Source organism: Sphaerodactylus townsendi, linkage group LG04 (assembly GCF_021028975.2).
Source record: "Sphaerodactylus townsendi isolate TG3544 linkage group LG04, MPM_Stown_v2.3, whole genome shotgun sequence".
Classification (NCBI taxonomy): Eukaryota; Metazoa; Chordata; class Lepidosauria; order Squamata; family Sphaerodactylidae; genus Sphaerodactylus; species Sphaerodactylus townsendi.
Window position 1 is genome coordinate 24,941,460 of NC_059428.1, and position 20,788 is coordinate 24,962,247.

Consider the following 20,788-nt stretch of genomic DNA (forward strand, 5'->3'; position numbering starts at 1 on the left):
GGTCTCATCAGGAGAGTCTCTTTATGATACCAGCCAGGTTTGGTGAAGTTTGGGTCAGGGGATCCAAAGTTATTGATCCCCAAAGGGGTGCCCCATCCCCCATTGTTTACAATGGAAGCTAATAGTAGATTTTCCATTTCTGATAACATCCCTCTTAGAATCTAAGTTGGGTTACATTTGGACATACAGATGATGATGAGGAATCCAGTTTTGAAGGATTTTAACTCTTGTGTTTTAGCTTGGTTGCTGATTGAGCTAAGGTTTTTGACTTTTAAAGTTATTGTTGATACCATATTGACCCTCTTTTTCACTTACAGAGCTAGTTTACTGATTTTCTTTGAAATAAATATTCAAAAACATTTAACCCACTGATGCCTCAATTAATGTAATTTTATTGGTATCTATTTTTATTTTTGAAATTCACCAGTAGCCACTGCATTTCCCACCCTCGACTTATACGCAAGTGAATAAGTTTTCCCAGCTTTTTGTGGTAAAATAAAGTGCCTCGACTTATATGCGGGTCGACTTATACATGAGTATATACGGTAATCACAATTTGGTCTTTTGTTTTCATGAATCACCAGATCCTCTTAGGGGACAGCTAGATGGATCACAGGGGACCAGGTGGGTGTCTTAGTATCTTTCTATTTTTTTATTGGGGTTGGCCTCTATGGCCCCTTCCAACTCTATGCTTCCAGTTATTACTCATGTCCCATCCTTTCTCCAAAAACTCCCTCTTAACTCTCATTCGCACAACAGCAATGTGAAGTAGGTTAGGCTGAGAGAGCCACTGGCTCAGAGTCATCCAGTGAGCCATCATGACTGAGTTGCTGACTTTCTGTGTCTCCCGGTCTGCTAAACTGGCCACTAGATGGTGGTTAGAAGCCAGACCTAAGGTTGGCTGCAAAAAAAGTACATCTCTATGTTCACAAAAATAACTCTTCTTTGTCTGTTACTCTTGGGCAAAGGCAAAATCTGTATGCTGTAAAGCTAAGGTTATGTATTGAAGTTAAGTGACTTTTATCAGCAAGAATACTGGAAATGGAGGGTTTTCATTGATTGCGTGGGTTCTTAGGATTTTTAGCCTTTGGACTGTTTTTTTTTTTAAACTTCCATCGATTTATAAATTCCTAAAGCTCCTTTTAAGTGATTGATAGTGATAACACTTCTGTATTACATAAAATTTGAGCCTCTTCTCTAAGTGACTGAGGCTAAACACGTGAAGCTGCCTTCTACTGCATCAGACCATCCGTCTGTCATAGGAAGAGATCTTTTGGTTACTTCTTCTAGGTTGCTATCGTGGCTACCGTGACAAGAAATCTCCTGTTGGACAAGATGAGGTCATTGAATGTTGACCCCAGACTGGCTACCCCCTCCCCCCCTTGTGCCCACGGGAGGCCAGATGACATGGTAGATATATTTTTAACCAGGCTGGCCAAACGCCTGGCAGAACAGGTCCATCTTGCAGGCCCTGCGGAAACTCTGTAAGTCCTGCAGGGCCCTGATCTCCCTAGGGAGCCTGTTCCACCAGGTAGGGCCCAGGGCCAAAAAGGCCCTGCCCCTCGTCGAGGTCAGCCTGATCATTTTTGGGCCAGGGATCACAAGTAGGTCCTCCTCCAAGGAGCGGAGGGGCTTACCAGGGCAATATGGGGAGAGGCGGTCCCTCAGGTTTGCAGGTCCGAGACCGCGAACGGCTTTGAAGGTCAAAACCAACACTTTAAACACTTTAAACATAATCTGGAACTCAATCAGCAGCCAGTGCAGATGGTATAGGATCTGGCCGCCCCGCCCTGGAACACCCCGAAACACCCCCGTCATACCCCTGGAATGCCCTTGCCACGCCTCTGCAGGGTCACGCTCCCAGTGTGTTGCGCACCCCCCGCCTCCTTGACACTATGCCGCTGCTGAGTGCCCAAACTGGGGCGATGGCACGCGTGTCCACAAAGAGGGCTCTGAGTGCCACCTCTGGCACCCGTGCCATAGGTTCACCACCACTGTCTTAGATCCTAGTGGGCAAAGCTAATATGGAGCAAAACATCTCCCGTTTGCAACCATTCCTTCTCAATAATATGCCACCAGAATCAGAACACCTTTTTTTATTTTACTGATTTTACGATAGATTACCAAGACGATGGTGGTGAAGTCAGTGTGGAACTGCCAATGGATAGAGCATTTGCAATCCAATTTTGAAAATTTTTGTCACGTGTTTTTGAAAGTGTTGCTTGCCCTGTGTGAAAGAATCACGCTCTACAGTGAGGTGATTAAGCATTCCCATATGTTTTTCTGCTGTGACATGTATGGTCCAGGCTAGCCTGATCCCACCAGATCTCAGAAGCCTAAGTAGAGTCAGTCCTGGTTACCCGACCATCAAGGAACGACAGAGTTGTGCAGAGGAAAGCAATGGCAAACCACCTCCGTTAGTCTCTTGCCTTGAGAATCCTGTGGGGTTGTCGTATGTTGGTTGTGACTTGATGGCATTTTACACACACATGTCTGCATTTGCACGTTGTTAAAATACTTCTATATTTCCCCTTTGGCCTTCTGGGATATAAAGTAACTCCAGGAGCAGTGTCAGCTGACATGTTTTTCAGAGAACACAGGAAGATGTGCAAGGTCTGTTTTAGATGAGATGCGGATGGGGAGAAATGGCAAGAAGTGATTGTGCATCAATATTGCATCCAAAGGTAACACCTAGACGTGTTTTTTTGGTCTCTAGAAGCACTTTAAAGCATTTTGAAGTCTGATCACTCCAGATAGAAAATTTGACATCTTTCCCATGTTACTAAGATACACACACCAGGAAGAAACTGGGTGCATCTTAGTGCAATCCTAGGAACACTTTCCCGGGAGTAATCTAAACTGAATAAAATGACTTACTTCTGAGAAGCCCTGCTAAACATGGCTCCTTGACAAGAGGGAGGACCCCTCCCCCAAACCCATTTTTATAGCAAAACTCACATTTTTACATCAAAACACAGGTTTTTAGTTGTTGTATTTTAAAAAACCCAGAAATCCCGTTTTGCTCATGCCCGTTTCTCCAATTACAAGAAAAGCTTTATCTACTGAATTTCTCCTAGTGATAAGGCATTGAAGCTCTGCTGGAAGAAGATCTTAGAGGGCTCTATAAGAGAATAATGCTGCTCATTTGTTATAAATTAAAATTAAAGGGATGGTGTGAGCCAGATAATAGCCACATTTTAAAAACAGATTGGTTTCATGGGATTTTAAATTGATTAAGTACGGGCAAGAATGACCACTTGAGTGACTTGTGGATGACAGAATAAATATGTTCAGTATTTGATTATGCAATTAGCTACATTTCAGAAGCAACAAGTATCCTCATTAAATCCTTGTGGCAGCTCAAGTTTACTGTTTGTCTTATTAGGTCTCCATATTGTCGCAAAATCTTCAAGTTAGCTGTCAGTACAAAGCAATGAGAATGAGTTTATCATGCCAAAATATGACACAAACATGATATTAGAGCATGTCTCTTGAGACAGTGTGAGGATGTTAGGAAGAGATGAAACAATATCAGCGCTAAGCTATTTTGCCATTAAGTTATTACTGAACAAAAGCGGTTCCTTTTAGACAATCTAAGCTTTAGATACAGAATGTGATTTGAAAAAAAAGCAGTTATGCAAAATTAAACCCTATTCTTTTAATGCCTATTTATAGGCAGCAAATGGGACAGCTTTCATCCACAATTCATAGTTATTATGGGGCTAATTTCTGAACATCAGGAATTCTTGGATTCTTCCCTGGCACTCGTATGAAGTCGTTTTTTTCCAATGTGAAGCCAGCTGTGTGCACATGGGCCTGGAATTCTGCCCCTTAACCTTTATGGAAATGGAATTGTTTATTCAGACTCTTTTGCTGGCACCTGGACTCCCAACGATTCTATGCAAAAAAATGGTTTTTCAGCTCTTACAATTTTTTCGTTAAAAAAGCAATGGGGATTTAAAACAGGCCCTTCATTGTGTTCGTGTTCCACGGCATCAAGTTCAGCAGACCAAATGTGGGCACAGAGATGCAGGTGTTGCTCTGAATTGCACCTGCTTCCCACTAGCCTTGAGGATATGATGTGATGTGATTAATTGAATAATATAATGAAATTATCCATATTACTGTGTGCATTTGAGGCTAGATTGGTAAATGATATAGAAGTTCATCCAAAGCCCAAAAGAGCATCTCTTCCAGGCATGCATTTGAAGGATTACCCTGTGCAGTTACTGTAATCAAAGCACGTTGGTTTCAATAAGTTTAGACTAGAATAAATCTTTACAGGATTACTCTGCAAATTCTGCTAAGTACTGGGTTCATTTAAATTTCTTGTTTTTTTGATTGGCCAGAAGAACCATTTCTGTTATACAGAATGAAATCAAACCTGATCTCTTGCATAGAAACTTCTTTGTATTTTTGTCTGAGGAAAATAAATCTTCGTGAAGAGATGTAAAGGAGAATCATTCTAAGGTTTGGATTTTGAGGATCTCAAGACCATACAGTGCTAGACTGATGATGCTTTGGATCTAACATAATCATATGATGTATGTATGTATGTATGTATGTATGTATGTATGTATGTATGTATGTATGTATGTATGTATGTATTTATTTATTTATTATTAATTTTATATACTGCCCTCCCCCTGAAGGCTCAGCAAGGTTAAAACATACATTAAAACATAATTTAAATACCAATTTTTTTATGTTCTTATGTTCTTATGTTCAATTACATAAAAACAGAACCCATTAAAAATGTGGACAGCGTCTGGCTACCCCCTTCCCCCGCTTGTGTCCACGGGAGGCCAGATGACACTGTAGATGTATTTTTAACCAGGCTGGCCAAATGCCTGGCGGAACAGGTCCGTCTTGCAGGCCCTGCGGAAACTCTGTAAGTCCCGCAGGGCCCTGATCTCCCTAGGGAGCCTGTTCTACCAGGTAGGAGCCAGGGCCGAAAAGGCCCTGCCCCTCGTCAAGGCCAGCCTGATCATTTTTGGGCCAGGGATCATGAGTAGATCCTCCTCCGAGGAGCGGAGGGGCCTACCAGGGCAATATGGAGTTGCTCCTGTAGTCCCTGAATACCTGTCCAAATGAACAACTACAACAAAACAGACAGAGCATTTCCAAAGCTTTCTCCTCCATCTGTTGGGAAGGAGGTAGTACAGAACAATACAGAATGGTTAATGAACTGGAACACTGCTTATCTTCTTTATAACGATCGTTATGCATACAACATTCCCCCCTCCACCCACATATACACAAACTGTTTCACAGACAACAGTATTTATGGATGCCAGACTCCAGATGGGACATGGGGGGATCCCCTGGAATTACAATTCATCTCCAGATGACAGAGATCAGTTCCCCTGGAGAAATGGATTCTTTGGAGGGTGGACTCTGTGGCACTGGACCTCCCTGAGATTTCTTTTGTCCCTAGGCTCCACCCCCAAATCTCCAGGAGACTCCCATCCAGGATCTGCAACCCTATCCCCCGCCAGTGGCCAGGGGGACCTGGCAATCCAAGGGGAAGTCTGTCGACAACTGTTCACGTTAGACAACTGGAATATCTGCATTTATATTCAGATGCATTACACCTCAGACTATCATGTTTCCCCGAAAATAAGATACTGTCTTATATAATTTTTTTGCTCCAAAAGATGCGTCAGGGCTTATTTTTAGGGGATGTCTTATTTTTTTTCCCATGATTTTGCACCCCCACGTGACTGATCAGCTATGCCAGGGAATCTGTAACTAGGGCTTATTTTTGGAGTAGGGCTTATATCCTCCAAAAATCCCCCCAAAATCATGCTAGGGCTTATTTTCGGGGTAGGGCTTATTTTGGGGGAAACAGGGTGCCAGGTGTTTGGGATAAAGGGCAGAATGCTGTAAGTCACTGCAACACTGTTTCTGTACTTCCCAGAGGTATCTGGCTGGCTACTGCTGGAAAGAAAATTGCGGGCTACGGGGACTTGTGGTCATATCAAGCAGGGCTCCTGAGTAAGCTCAGTTCCAGATCCTTTGAGAGATTGTTATCTTGCCTGATGTTTGTTTCTTCACGACCCGTCTCTTATTTTGAGGCATGTGGCATTCACACGACTGTCAGACCTCCTAATAATTTCTCGGCATCATTGTGGGAGTTGGGAAGAACCTGACTTGGGCAACGCAAGAAAAAAAATCAGTAATAAATGAAAGCGTTTGCTAGTAAGGATAGATGAATTGGTGTTTGTGAAAAACCAGGCTGAAATATTCCTGGTGTAGTGATAATGCTGAGGAGCTGTGCTCCACCCGATGACTTTTCTCAATGTATGCAATTGCTGAAATCCTAGACAGCCAGGCTGAGGGACACTACAGACAAGAAGTGGCAGCATATGAATTCTACTTTTATGAGGTACAGACAGAGGTGGGATCCAACCAGTTCTTACCACTTCTCTAGAAGTGGTTGCTAATTCTTTCTGAGTGCTGAGAAGGGGTTCCTAAAGCAACCTCCCTGCCCAATAGGGACTGGAGGTGCATGTGTGCAGCAGCGCCACTGTTTGAATCCCACCACCATTGGAACCTGTTATTAAATTTTTTGGATCCCACCACTGGGTACAGACATTGCAGATGACCAGTTCCAGTGTTATAGGTGGGCTCTCACTTGGAGTTCTTATGACGAGGGATGTATAGTGTTGTGGAAATTTTGAAACAATGAAAAAAAAAAATCCCATTCAACAACTTTTTGTTTTCACTGTTTCCTGTTCCATAATCCTAGTACTGTGCATAGTTGTTGTTGTTTTTTGAGGTCTCCACTGTCTGATTGAATTGCTTTTCATACTCTGTAATCCTCAAGTCTCAGTGAGAACTGTGGGTTACAGTTAACAATGGCAATAATGATCAATATTTTTAATGAAATTCAAATGCCTTCGTTTTCTACAAATAAACTTGCAAATGCATGCAATACAAGCAAGAGACTGTTGCAAACTAATCCATCCTATGCTACTTTTGCACATTTCACTTATTCCAGAAGTGGGGGGAAACCTATCATAGGACTTTCCCCCAGACTTTCCCCGTATTCATGCTATGCAATTTGTGTTCAAAAAGTGGGGCTAAGGGTGTGTGTGTGTGTCAATCCTCCATCCTTCAATTTTTCACCAGAAAGAACTGAACAGTATACATTTTGAGTGAGTAAAACCTTGTCTTCAAAAGCATTTTATTGACTAAAAAAAAGCCATGGGTGTGTGTGTGTGTGTGTGTGTGCGTGTGTGTTTTACTTCAGTGCTCCTCAAATTTCCTTTGGAAAATCTGGAGAGAGCTCAGACTTTCACACTGTACAGTTTGATTTATTTTCATGTTCTATCTTTTGAACAAAATCTATCTTTAAAGCTTTTCATTCCTTTCCAACAGGGAAATATTTATATTAAGCATTTTTTTTCTGTGCTCCCCCAGTTTCCCAATTGTTCTATTGGAAAACTGAAAATAGTGCTCAGAGAAAGTACTCTCAATTTTTTGTGCTTCTCTTCCCCCCCCCTCCCCACTTTTCTATTGATGTCTAATATTGAACCAATGGAAAATAAATCGTCCCTGATTAGTACTTGGAGGGGAGACTGCTAAGAAAACCCAGGGTTCTGTTGGACCAGAAAACCCCCTTTCTGGCCCAGATCAGTCACGTTTAGAAGACAGAAAGAAAATTCCCAAAGACTTAGGTTTTGAAGAGTATGTTTACTGTTTAGATTCAGTCTCTGAAACAGGGTGCTCTAGGTAGAGACACAATTTGCCAGAGACAGATCTTAGTTTTTATACTTTCAAAATGCATACATCATTATCTTCTTGTGTACATACCTTCCACCAAATGTTGCCAATCTAACAATTTAACACAAACACAAATTTCCACTAAGCTAGTTTAACACAAATACAAATTTTGCTAATCTAACAGTTTGCCCTTTTCATAGGTCAGGCAATAAAACTATTTTCAGCCTTTCAATCAAGTTACCCAGTTTCCAACATTCCTGAAGAGGGCTATAGTGCAAATTAGCCTCTTTCAGGATTAAATGATTTTACATACATCTTATTCCCTAAAATAATTAAAATGATTATAGTCATTCTTATAATTTGTAGTTCCAAATAGAATAAATGCCATATATCCTTTTCATATATTTCACTATCATTTCAGAGTTCATTAAAATATAGAAAAACACATTTTGATTATCTCTCTAGATGTTACCTGTCTCCTAACCTTTAAACATTTGTTTGACATCTGTATTTATTAACTAAATTTCTCTGTTTTGCTAAAATGTATTTTGGACTCTTAGAGATGCTGTTTTTAGAGTCCTGTCCTGTTTCAGGAAGTTATAACTTGCTTAGTAATATAAGATCTCCCTACTTTGTACCTTTGCTGACAAATTACTTTTTACTTCTGAGAGAGAGACTCCTTGATTTTCAGTTTATATAGATCCCTTATTCTTCTATATCAAATATAATATTCAGGCTATTTTCCTGTTCCTATAATTGTTATGCAGAGGCAGGCAATGGCAAACCACATATGCTTGTCCATTTCCTTGAAAATCCTGTAGGATTGTCTTAAGTTGATTACACCTTGACAAAACTTTCCATTATGATTTGCTGACATTAAGTATGGGAGGATACAGCGGGATTGGGAGGGGAGGACATGTGTAAGTCAGGGCTCATTCATTTAATAGTTGTTATGTCCCCACAGAGGCTTTGTTATTTCCCCATTAAGCTTCAGTTTCCCCATAGTTAGCATGGTTTTAGTTCTTTGTTAAGTCTTCGAAGGGAGGGTATTTTAGTTAGCCCCTGTCCCTTTAAGATATTTTCCAATAGGCAGTTTTCTTTCTTTACCCAGCAATCCCCTGTTTTAGTTCTAGTCAGTCAGTCTGAGAGAGGTGTTAAGGATAGTTGGAAACCGGAATATTCATGACGTCCATATTATTATATTTTTATTTATTTATTTTTATTTATTTATTATTCAACTTATATACCGCCCTCCCCCGAAGGACTCAGGGCGGTTCACAACAGACAAACAACAACATCAAGTAAATAATAAACAAACACCGTACATGCAGTACTGGTATACATTAAAACAGCGTTCCATCCTAATACAACATTTCAAGCAGGGGATAGTGCCCAACAACTCCTCTAAGGGGGGGACAGCAGGGCCACAGTTGTCAAAAAAGGGGGGCCATCAGCAGCTGGCCTCCCCAAAAGCCCGGCGGAATAGCTCAGTCTTGCAGGCCCTGGGGAACTCATTGAGATCCCACAGGGCCTGGACAGCTGGTGGAAGAGCATTCCACCAGGCAGGGGCTAGGGCTGTAAAGGCCCTGGCCCGAGTGGAAGCCAGCTGCGTCATGGTGGTCCAAAGAGCACAAGTTAAGTTTAGCAGCAGTTAGAACTGGACAAAGACTGAAATAACTGAAAGGAAGCAAGTGGATTGTCGAAGGCTTTCACGGCTGGAATGCCAGCCACAGATGCAGGCGAAACGTCAGGAGAGAATGCTGCTAGAACATGGCCATACAGCCCGGAAACCACACAGCACCCAAGAAGCAAGTGGACTTTTTTGAAAGCAACCAAGAGAAGACGCAGTCTACAGCTTCAAACCTGCTCAAGACAAGCAAGTGCTCTGACTTAGATAGACCCAAGGGAGGAGTTAGGATCTTGTTTCTCTCAAGTCATAAACCCATTGTAAGAACTGTTGAACCTGGCTTGCGTCTCCCCCATTCTGTCCTAGCCAAGTACAGGGCCCCTCAAACAGATTCACTTAGGGGGCAGAACAATACTAAACCACAGTTAATATTGCCTCTGATTAGAGGTAATACATAATGTCTTCCCATCTTCATGTAGGTTTATGGAAAGTGCCACACTAACCATTCATTTACAATGCTGCCCATTTCAGCTGGTTTAAACATAACCTTGACTATTTAATCATGATGTTCTGAGAACTCCCTTTTTTTTACCGAGTACATGATATTTATTTTATTTCATTATTAAAACATATCCCACCTGACTCCTTGGTTCAGTGATCTGATAATCATTGCTGAGCATTGTTTGATGGGTGTTAATTTGTAATGATGGTATGTATAATTTAATTGTCAGTTGGGGTAAGGTTTTCGTCTAGCATCTTTTTGAAGTTACCAAGTTGGGGCTGTTTCGGAACCACCCGGATGCTGTTCTCTCTGGCTCAGCTTCATTATCTGCTAGCAGACAGTTTTAAAGGTTGCACGTTTTTAAATAAATTAACATAGCCATAAATAAAGTTCTTCTTTATTACAAACATTGCCTTTCACTGTGTCTTACATTCAAATGAGAGATTGTTCCTTTATTTATTTTGCTTCTGGAAAGAAGAGATGACACCAGTAATAAAGACGTTGTTGAGGTGCAGATGCTAATTTCATAGGTTTATGTTAGCAATATGTCAGGCTTGAAAAAGTAACCTTTACTATGTACTTTCAGACTGGCAGCCTGTCCACATATTGTGCATATATACACCAACGTTGTAAATTAAAACACACGCACGCACAAAAACACAGCTATGAATGTACGGTCACGACTGTTTACTCCGTACAGCTAATGGATGATCTCCTCAGCATGAGTGGCAGACTAATCTGGTGAACTAAGCTTCCCCATTCTTCCACATAAAGCCTTCTGGTTTACCTTGGGCCAGTCACAGTTCTCTCAGAACTCTCTCAGCCCCATTTACCTCACAAGGTATCTGCTGTGGGGAGAGGAAGGGAGGGAGTTTGTAAGCAGCTTTGAGACTCCTTCTGGCTGAGAAAAGTGGGGTATAAATCCAAACTCTTCTTCAATGAATTGAGTTTTTGGCTCTATTTTCAATAGATTCTTTTACCTGCAAAATAAAAAAAACATGTATCTAATCATTTTCCCCTGGACTGAATGAGACTTTCCCCCAAATAAATATGCAGCAGCAACAACCTTTAAGGCCTTATGTGGCCTGGGACCTTCATACCTTCGGGACCACCTTACTCCATATGTCCCTTCACGGCCCCTGCGTTCAGCAGAGGCCAACTTGTTGGTGGTCCCCGACCCCTCGATGATGCGGCTGGCCTCCACTTGGACCAGGGCCTTTATGGCCCTGGCCCCTGCCTGGTGGAACACTCTTCCTCCATCTGTCCAGGCCCTGCGGGATCTTGGTGAGTTCCGCAGGGCCTATAAGACTGAGTTGTTCCGCTTTTTTGGGGGGGGCTCTGGCTGCTGACTGGTGCCCCCTCCCTCTTTCTGCTTTTGTTTTGTTTACATCTTGGGTCCCTAACATCTTGGGACCCACTGTTCCCCCTCCTTGGGAGGGTTTTAATGTGGATTTTAATGGACGCCAAAAATGTCGTACTGTATGCTGTGTTTTAAAGGGTTTTATTTTATAGTTAATATTCTATTTATTCTGTATTTTGTGTATTTTAGTGTTTTTTGTTTAGCTGTTGTGCATTGCCCAGAGCCCTTTGGGGGAGGGACGGTATATAAATTTGCTAATCAATCAATCAATCAATCAATCACAGTTTCAGAAGTTACTTGGAAGGGAGTTCTGCTGTGGTCACTGGGGGCCTACTTCTGTGTAAACATGATTCGGCTTGGGCCGATTGAGGCCATCTTTCTGATTGTTTAGTTAACAAAATGAGAAAGCTCTGCTATCTAGAGAGGGTTTAAAACTGCAGCAACAGAGTCTAGGGTTCTTTCTGTGTTTGCCCGCCTGCAAACAACATTAATCCATTATTCTTAGGCCAGCTTGTGTGATTCTGCAGAGCTCTGCAGAGAAAAGCAGCCCGCACAGTGGCATGGCTGCACTTATCTATTTTGCCCGATTGATCTGGGATGTAAATTACTAGTTACTTGGCCTAGCTTCTCATGTTTCGTTCATGTCCATGTATGAGTACACAAGCCTGCATATGTGTGTGTTGCTTTTAAAAAGGCATTTGAGAACTGGAATTATATATATATAAATTAAGTTCACAAAACTTAAAAAGAGAAAATACAAGCATTAATGGGCTTTGAAATAAGAGGTAGCTTGAGGCCATTGGCTGTGACTAACAGGCCATTTAAATATTATTAACATTAGGCCCAATAGAGTCATAGTGCAGCTGCAGTAGAATCGAAGCTTGCAGTCTGGGCAAGAGTTTATCCCAGCAACTATTTCTGATCTCTTCCTTCCACCCACTGAAAAGGCTGCTGCAAAAACCCACCAGCCTTCCACAACGCCTGGGGCAGACTTTGCAATATTTTGTTATTTTGAAAAGCAGTTTTAATCGTGAAGTAATGTAAAGGATATTGGCGTTTTATTGCAAATGACGTGCTTTTGCATTATTTACATCCGAGCTGTTAAATCACTTGTTTGTTTAATCAAACCCCACATTTATGCATTTTAGGATTGACAGACAGTAGAAGAACGAAATATGTGCAGAAATTGCAGTTCTCTTTTAGAGTGGCAAACATACTGAAAGGCTTACAAAGTAAAAGTTTTACTTAAGCAGATACCCTGGTAGTTCGACAGACATTAAAGAGCCATTGCATTAAAAAAAGTATTAAAAGCATCACAAATGAGTTCAAACTGATGCATTTAACAGCCGTTACATCACATGACTCTCAATTGCGCGCTGCTCCTTAAAGAATTCAGTTGGTTGTTTCATTCAAAAGAAACAGAAACAGTAATGTCCTAATATTACTCTGTGACTTTTCATTTGATATCTATAGTTGGATCCAGCAGATGTGATTATTATCTCATCATTCTGCTTCCTGCAGAAGATTGCAGAGCCAACCAGAGGTGTAGGGATCTTGGCCTTGGTTCTGAGCAGGAGTTGTGACATGGAGAGGGATGGAGAGGTTGTTGAAGTTGTGGAGTGGGGAACAGTGGCCACAGTGCTATTTAGTTCAGTGTTCATGTCAATGGAAAGTTACCTCTGAAATGCAAAACAGTAACATATCCACCCACTTTTACTGAATTTCATTTCATGGAATTGCTGCTGAAAATATTAGTAATATGGGAAGAAATTGCTGAGATTATGATTTCTTCCTTTCCTGGAAATTAATTGCATTTTGTTTGAAGTAGCTACAGGGAAAGGGATGTGCTTATGATTAGTCTCTTCAGAGCAGCTATGTTTAAACCTCTGTTTTTATTAGGAGAGGCCATTGAGTTCATAACAACCCTTTCATTTAAACGAAAAGTACTCCTCCCCCTTTAGTGTGGAAACAAATGATAGTTTAAAAAATGAGCCAATTTTCTTCCATTTCAAAATAACAGGAAACAAGAATTACGATGGTCCATCAAAGCTTTACTACTTAAAGGGGGGGAAGGAATTTAACCACAAAGGCTATCTTTCCCCCTCTTCTGTAATGAATAATGAAAGATAGGCCTACATTCTGGAATATATTTTCGGTGGAGACAATGCAGTAAATGCAGTTCTTTTAGGCTATACCTCATGTGATGCTGGGATTTGTGTTTGGATTCTCAAGTGTGTAATTGAGTAGGTGCTGTTCCCTGCCATCATGGTCCTGATCCATACTGTCCCCTCTCCAAACAGCTGCTTTTTCCAGCTCAAGGAACTGTCTAGAAATTCAGGCATATATCTGCATTTGGGTCTGATTCTCATTTTATCAAGAGGACCACATGACTTTTTGAGATAGGAGAGGACAAATGGAGTAGGAAACGAAGTAGCTCAGGAGTAGAATGTTTACTTGGCATACAAAAGGTCCCTGGTTAAATGCCAGCATCTCCTGGTGAAATGGCTAGACAGTGGGTGATGTGAAAGATCTCTGCCTGTGACTTTATAGGGCTGCTGCCAGTCTAAATAGACAATACCGACTATGGTGAATCAATGAGACTCCACTAATGGCAAGGAAAATTTTGGTCTGTTCCACACAGCACAAATAAGACGTCCTGAGACATCTTGGGAATGAATTCTGCACAGCTTTTTCCCCAAGACATCCTCAGGACACCTTGTTTAAGCTGAAGGCGTCTTTTTGAAAATGCTTTGAAGTGCACTTTTTTCCCGTCAGGAGCCTGTAAGATAGTGGTTCTCAACCTTCCTAATGCTGCAACCCTTCAATACAGTTCCTCATGTTGTGATGACCCCCAACCCTAACATTTATCCATTTTACAGATGGAGAACACTGATGCAGAGAGTCTTAGGCGACCCTGTGAAAGGGTTGTTCGACCCCCAAAGGGGTCCTAACCCCTAGGTTGAGAACCACTGCTGTAAGATGTCCCCTGCCTGGCTGCATGAAATGCAGAAATCAGGAAATGTCTTTGGTTTCCTGCCCAACCGTTTTGCTCTCTGGTCAGTTTCGCCCTCTGCTTGCGCCCAACATTTTGTGTGCAGCTGAAGGGATTCTCCCTGTCGCCATTTCCTTAAGCTTGACTCAGGATGTTTTCTCTGCCCGAAAAGTACATAGTTGTTCTCAACTCATCCTGCTGATTCTAGCAGTGTAAAATTTTCTTATTTTAATTTTATTTTCGAGGATCTACGTTCGTAGCCACGCAGACATGCGTAAGAGAATCTTCCCTGCTCAGAGGACTGCTTTACCTCCCACTGAGAAGCACTAGGTAGACTTGCCCTCCATGGACTGTGTTTCAGAAATCATAAATTAAGATGCAATATAAGCAGTCAGATCCCCAGAGTTTTAAACAACTCCTTGTATCTAACCATGTGTATATAAAAAATATTGATAAGCAGTTTCTTAATTCATTGTGTACGGTATATAATAAGTGTTTCTGTGTGTGGATATGTTAGATTAATAGTACAGGCTTTGTTAATAATGATGTGATTCTAATCTATGTATAGTAGATAGTGAAATTTGAATCGTGAGGGAAAAAAATTCTAGTCAATTAATCAAATCTTTCAGATTTCTACTTTTAATATTTCCAGTAAAGATCTTTGCAGTTCTTGTTCTATAATATCAACAGTAAAGTCTGTTAAGATGATTTGCAAATTATGCCATTTTGACATTCAAGAAGTATTGTAACAGGAAAAATACACTTAACTAATGCTAATTTCCAGCTAATTTCAATTTTCATTTCCCATTCAGTTTACACAAAACACACTCTCAGTTTCATTTATTATCTCAAGAATTCATCCTTGGCTTTTAGAGATAATTCTTGAGAATTATTCATGGGAAGCTAACCTTATAATTACTTAAAATACATAACAAGAACTCTGTTTGACTTAAATACGCTCCTTTGTTGGTAGTAATGTAAATAAAATTGCACCCTTCCAAATTACCACATGATGTAATTTCATTAAGTGGGAGACCTTTCACTGTTCCTAGAGGAGTATATGGAACATTTAATATCTTCAAGTTCTTGAAGTTCATGTTTTATTTCTATGTTGTCATTCTTTGTGGATCTGATAGACTTAAAGAGAAGTTCTCCAGTGGCTGAAGTTGTTATTGTCTCCTCTTCTCATGTGAAGATGGTGACTGCAACTATGATATTGTCGAAGGCTTTCATGGCTGGATTCAACTGGTTGTGGTGGGTTTTTCCGAGCTGTGTGGCCTTGGTCTGGTGGATCTTGTTCCTAACATTTCACCTGCATCTGTGGCTGGCATCCTCAAAGGTGTATCACAGAGGGAAGTGTGTTACACACTGTTACACACAAATGTTAGGAACAAGATCCACCAGACCACGGCCACACAGCCTGGAAAACCCACCACAACCAGCAACTATGATAGTTTGGGTGTTGGGTGGAATTCTGTGTTGAGAAGATACTCTTTACCTTGCAAGATGGAGTAGATGCAATTAGGGGTTGTTCTGGTACTGGCAGGTTAAGCAAGAGTGTGATGTTTTCATGATGCTAATTGGGGGACCATAGATGGCCCTCAAATTATTGTTACATAAATTACAGTGCCATTAAAAAAGAACCCTCAAGTCATTTTTTTCCAGTTTTTAGGGAGGAAGCACAGCTCATTCAGAATTTAAGACTGAGGAAAATAGTGAGGTTTAGAACATGAGTAGTGCTTTGTCTATTTAATGCCAAAAGCACAGACACAAAGGCTGGGAAATAGAGGTTGCTACTGATAAATATTGGATTAAAAGTGTCATCCTGAACAACATTACATCCTTCTAAACCCATTGACTTCAATGCATTTAGGAGAGTATAACTTTGCTTAGGACTGTAATGAAGAGTTTCAGGTGCTCTTGTTCATCTTATAGTAAAAGCATTATGCGTAACGGTAATTTATATTATTGTTTTATTTATTAAAATATTTGTCCCAGCTTTCCTCATGGTTCAATGTGGCTTGAGGCCCCCTTTGTATTGCTGTCTTCGTCTCTAGATGCACTGAAAGAAAGAAAATTTATTTGAAGCCAAATATCCTGTAAACCAACAACAAAGACTGGGCCAGGGTTCTTAAAACTATGGCCCTCCAGATGTTCATGGACTACAATTCCCATCAGCCCCTGCCAGCATGGCCAAGTGGCAGGGCTGATGGGAATTGTAGTTCATGAACATCTGGGGGGACATAGTTTGAAGACCCCTGGACTGGGCAAACAGTTCCAGCTCTCTCCACTGCTCCCCAATTTGCCTCTGAGAACTGCCTCCTCCTTCCTGTTGCCATGCAAATCAGTCCAAAGGCAGGAAGAAGGCAGAGGCAGCTGTTGAACCCATTAACTGTTGCTATTGGGCCTTCCTAAATAATCCCAAAACCTATTTTTTCTCATTATTATTTTTTAAATTCGGGATCAGGATAACTAACTAGCATTGAAGATTCCGTAATATGTATACAGCTGAAAAAAAATAGCTGAAAAAAAATCCTGGCAAAGTTTTTAAAGAAAAGATCCTTAGTTATCAAGAGTGAGTTTCTCTTTGATGCTTGAGAACTTAAAGACCCATTGGAAACAACTCAGGTCTCATTAAAGTTGTCAACCTCCATGTGGAACCTGGAGATCTTCAAGAATTACAGTTGGTCTTCAGAACAGAGACATTATTTCTTTAGATAAAATATTTGGTTTGGAGGCTGGATTCTGGCTTTAGGCACTGCGGAGCTCCTTCCTCAATTTCCCAGGCTGGAGTTAGCAACCCAAAGTTCCATATGTTGACAGCCTCAGAAATGGGCACACACTTGCATTGCCTCTTCTGTAGTTGATGTTGACTCAGGTATCACAATAACCGGAAAACACTAGATGTAATATTGTTTGTAACCTCACATTTTTCTCCATGTTTTCTTTCAGTCTGCTCCCAGTACTCAAGAGGAGTTTTTGCCATTTTTGGACTGTACGATAAAAGATCAGTACATACTTTGACCTCATTCTGCAGCGCCTTGCACATCTCCCTCATCACACCAAGTTTTCCCACTGAGGGCGAGAGCCAGTTTGTGCTGCAACTGAGGCCTTCCTTACAAGGAGCACTGCTAAGTTTACTGGGCAATTACAAATGGAACCGCTTTGTCTTCCTTTATGACACTGATAGGGGTAAGTAGTTGGTATTTCCTTCACTATTTAACTGCTACTAGAAGCATCTATGTACCTTGGAAAGGACAGGGTACTTGGGAAAAATATTGCTCTCATAATGAAGTTATGAAAGCTCAGGTGGGTAACTTTTAAGGCTATCGGCTGCACGTGACCATCCTGAAGGACATTTTGGTGGCTCACAGAAACCTTCTTAGATATCTGAGGCCCTTTCCGCACTGCGGAAAGGGCGCTTCCCCACTGGCAGGAATTCTGGAGAGGGGGCCGTTCGCACGAGAGCATGCAAGCGGCCCCCAAAGAGGCCGGCGCAAGAGTTCCCCGTCCCTCTCCCACTCACCTCGTCGCCTCCGTCGCCCTGCTGGCCTCCGTAGACCCGCCCACGCTGCCCTCCGACTTCCAGGGGTCGGAGAACAGTGAGGGAGGGTCTATGGAGGCCAGCAGGGTGACGGAGGCAACGAGGTGAGTGGGAGAGGGACGGGAAAACAGCGCATTCCTGGCGGTGCCATTCGCACCACGCCGCCGGGAATGCGCTGTTGTTCCAAAAACCTCTCTCCAGGAGGGAGGTTTTTGGAGGCGGCCTGACGCTGCCCTGGGGGAAGGGGAGGGGAGCCAGCAGCGCCGCCTGTGCGAACGGCTCCCTGGGGACGGCGTTTTTGCCGTCCCCAGGGCGCCGTTTATGGCCTGTGCGGAAAGGGCCTGAGTGTTTTGTTTGCTTCTGTTTTATGGCAGATGGATATAAAAACGTGCATAATGGCTATAAAGAACTCCCAAATGAAAAGTACACTTTTTTTTTACATTAGGACTTGTGTAATTTTCTTTCCATGATTTTTAACTCACATTCAAGTATTTTGGATGGGTTGATTGAAGGCCCTTAATGTTCTCAGTCAGGAACAGGCACAATCTGGACATGGGTAAGCCTTCTATGCTCAATTTATTTCAGTCTTGGAGGCTGGGAGCATTGAAGGATACAAAAATGGTCACCTTTGGCTGCATCATGCATTACATTCATAATCAGCATATGCTGTATGAAGGTTTGGTAACATCTTTATTAAGGCAAATGTGCTAATATTGTGCTAATTTTGTATAACTAGATACCATCAGCTCTTTCTTGCTGTGAAACTCTGTGGTGGTTCTTTGCAACTCAGTATGGAATTACTTTGTCATAGTGTGCAATTTAGTCTGTGGTGTACTGTTTCTGTTCTTTTTTTCTAAAATGTTCAGATAAGGATACTTTGAAATACAGCTGTAAAAAGTACTGAGCCATTGATGAGTTTGTTCATTTCTGCATTGTATTCCATTCTGCGATCAAGCTGCAGTAATCAGGAATCAAACATATGGGGAAACAAACAAAGAATTATAACTCTTCTCAATCCAAAGCTAAAAATGTTTTCAGTTAAACCCCACCGCCACCCGCCACCTCCACACAACCGGAATTTATCTTTCTTGTTCAAATTCCAAACTGATGCTGTTTGAAACATGAAATGCCATACCAAGGACAACTTCATTTCTGACAATATATTTTATAAGTTATCCTTCAGAAACTTATCTCAGCACCTTTGAAACCATCAGTGTTGTTTTTTCAAAATGGGGGCAATAACAGAAGCTATAAAGCTGTATTTCTGCATTTGCAGCACTCCAAAGGGGTTACCATATTAGTTTGTGGTAGAAAAACCAATGAAGGATCTAGTGGTATCTGGAAAACTATCATTTTCATCTCTCGTTTTACTGGATACTTTTTGTCTGCCATTTTTATTGATTGATTGATTGGATTATTGGACTGCTCCTCTTCATTTAAACAGACTCCGTGGTTTATATCATAATTCCTCCATACAGTGAATTAATTAAAATATCACAGAACCACATACAGAAACAACAACAATAGTCAATCATATCACCACTAAATGATGTAAAATATAAGATCTAGGAAGGATGGGAAAAGAGAGAGAAGGAAAAAAGGGGGAAGGGTCAGGAGGGAATGCCAGCTAGTGATGGATAAATACTGTCGCTGTCCTCAACCATAGACCTGGTGGAACAGTTCCATCTTACATATTTATTTATTTATTTATTTATTTTATTCGATTTGATAAACCGCCCTACCTCCGGAGGGCTCAGGGCGGTGTACAACAACAAACAACAACACAATAAAACAAATCGAATAGCCCCAGTTAAAATTATACAAAACCTTAAAACTATAAAACTATAGCAGTAGGTGATTAATAAGAGACATCTGGTATCAGACCCCAGTGGTCAAACCCTGGGAGGGAGGGGGTTGGCAGATGGTCAAATATATAGCCAATGCGCAGGGCAACAAGAGGGGCGGGCTTAGCTGCCGCCCCCCCATAAAAGCCCGGTGGAACAGCCCAGTTTTGCAGGCCCTGCGGAACTCTCCAAGGTCCCGCAGGGCCCTAACTGCTGGAGGAAGGGCGTCCCACCAGTCAGGGGCCAGGGCAGTAAATGCCCTGGCCTGCGTGGAGGCCAGACGCATCATGGAGGGGCCGGGGACCACCAGCAGATTTGCCTCCGCTAAGCAGAGGGCGCGACACGGGACATATGGGGTGAGACGGTCTGACAAAGTTGCTCTGGCCCATGAAAGTGTATGCCACAATACATTTTTTACATTGGATCCAATGGTTGTTTTCTACAGTGGAGGGGCTAGCATTTTTCCCAATTCCTGTTCCCAACTTCACGCCACTCTGTTGCCGAGGTGGTCTCCTATTCCATCACAAGCAGAATGTTGGTGAGCTCAGGGGGTTTCAGCAAGAGGCACAGGTGGTAAAGCTCTATATTAGACCCAATCGGTAGTCAATATCTAGGCCTTCCGTGGTCCTGGTTGGGGAAAGGATTCTTCACCTTGAGCTGCTGTTGTCCAACACAACTTCAAGTAGTGGTGGAGAAAAACAAAACTCACGAGCATCACAAGCAGAATGATGTCACTTCCAGGGAAAATTCGGAAGTGGAATCAGTTTTGCAAATAGGAATCTTTTTTGCAAATAGCTTACTGACTGTGTACCCTTTCCCTCAGTCTGTTGTGGCTCTGTTTATGGATTTCAGTTGCTGTGTTTAAAGTAATTGGATTTTGTTTATCTCATAAAATGTTTGTCCGTAGTATTGCTTGAGTATTCTGCCAGATCTTTCAGGAGCCTCTTTCTTAGAGACCTGTGGAATTCACATATCTACTGCCTTATGCTGTCGTTTGTTTTGTCCTAATATATATATATGTCATTCAATGATGAAATCTTCCTATTCTTGGGCTCAGGGAACAGTAGGAGCCACAAATACCTTTTGAGAAATCTGGCAGGTGTTCTTGCAATTGCTAACAAATTATTCATTTTTTTCCTTTTCATGTACCTCTAAAAAAAGCCCCCAAAAGGATTTTGGGGGAAAAGTGCA

At 41.8% G+C, this 20,788-nt stretch overlaps 1 protein-coding gene across 7 annotated transcripts in view; it reads left to right on the plus strand.

Annotated features, from left to right (window-relative positions):
• GRIA4 (glutamate ionotropic receptor AMPA type subunit 4) overlaps positions 1–20,788 on the plus strand; it is a 265,515-nt gene that overhangs the window by 77,460 nt on the left and 167,267 nt on the right. For all 7 annotated transcript variants that reach the window (XM_048493587.1, XM_048493588.1, XM_048493591.1 and 4 more), the window contains exon 3: positions 17,162–17,401. In XM_048493587.1, the coding sequence (XP_048349544.1) occupies positions 17,162–17,401 (240 nt within the window). The remainder of the gene's footprint in view (positions 1–17,161; positions 17,402–20,788) is intronic.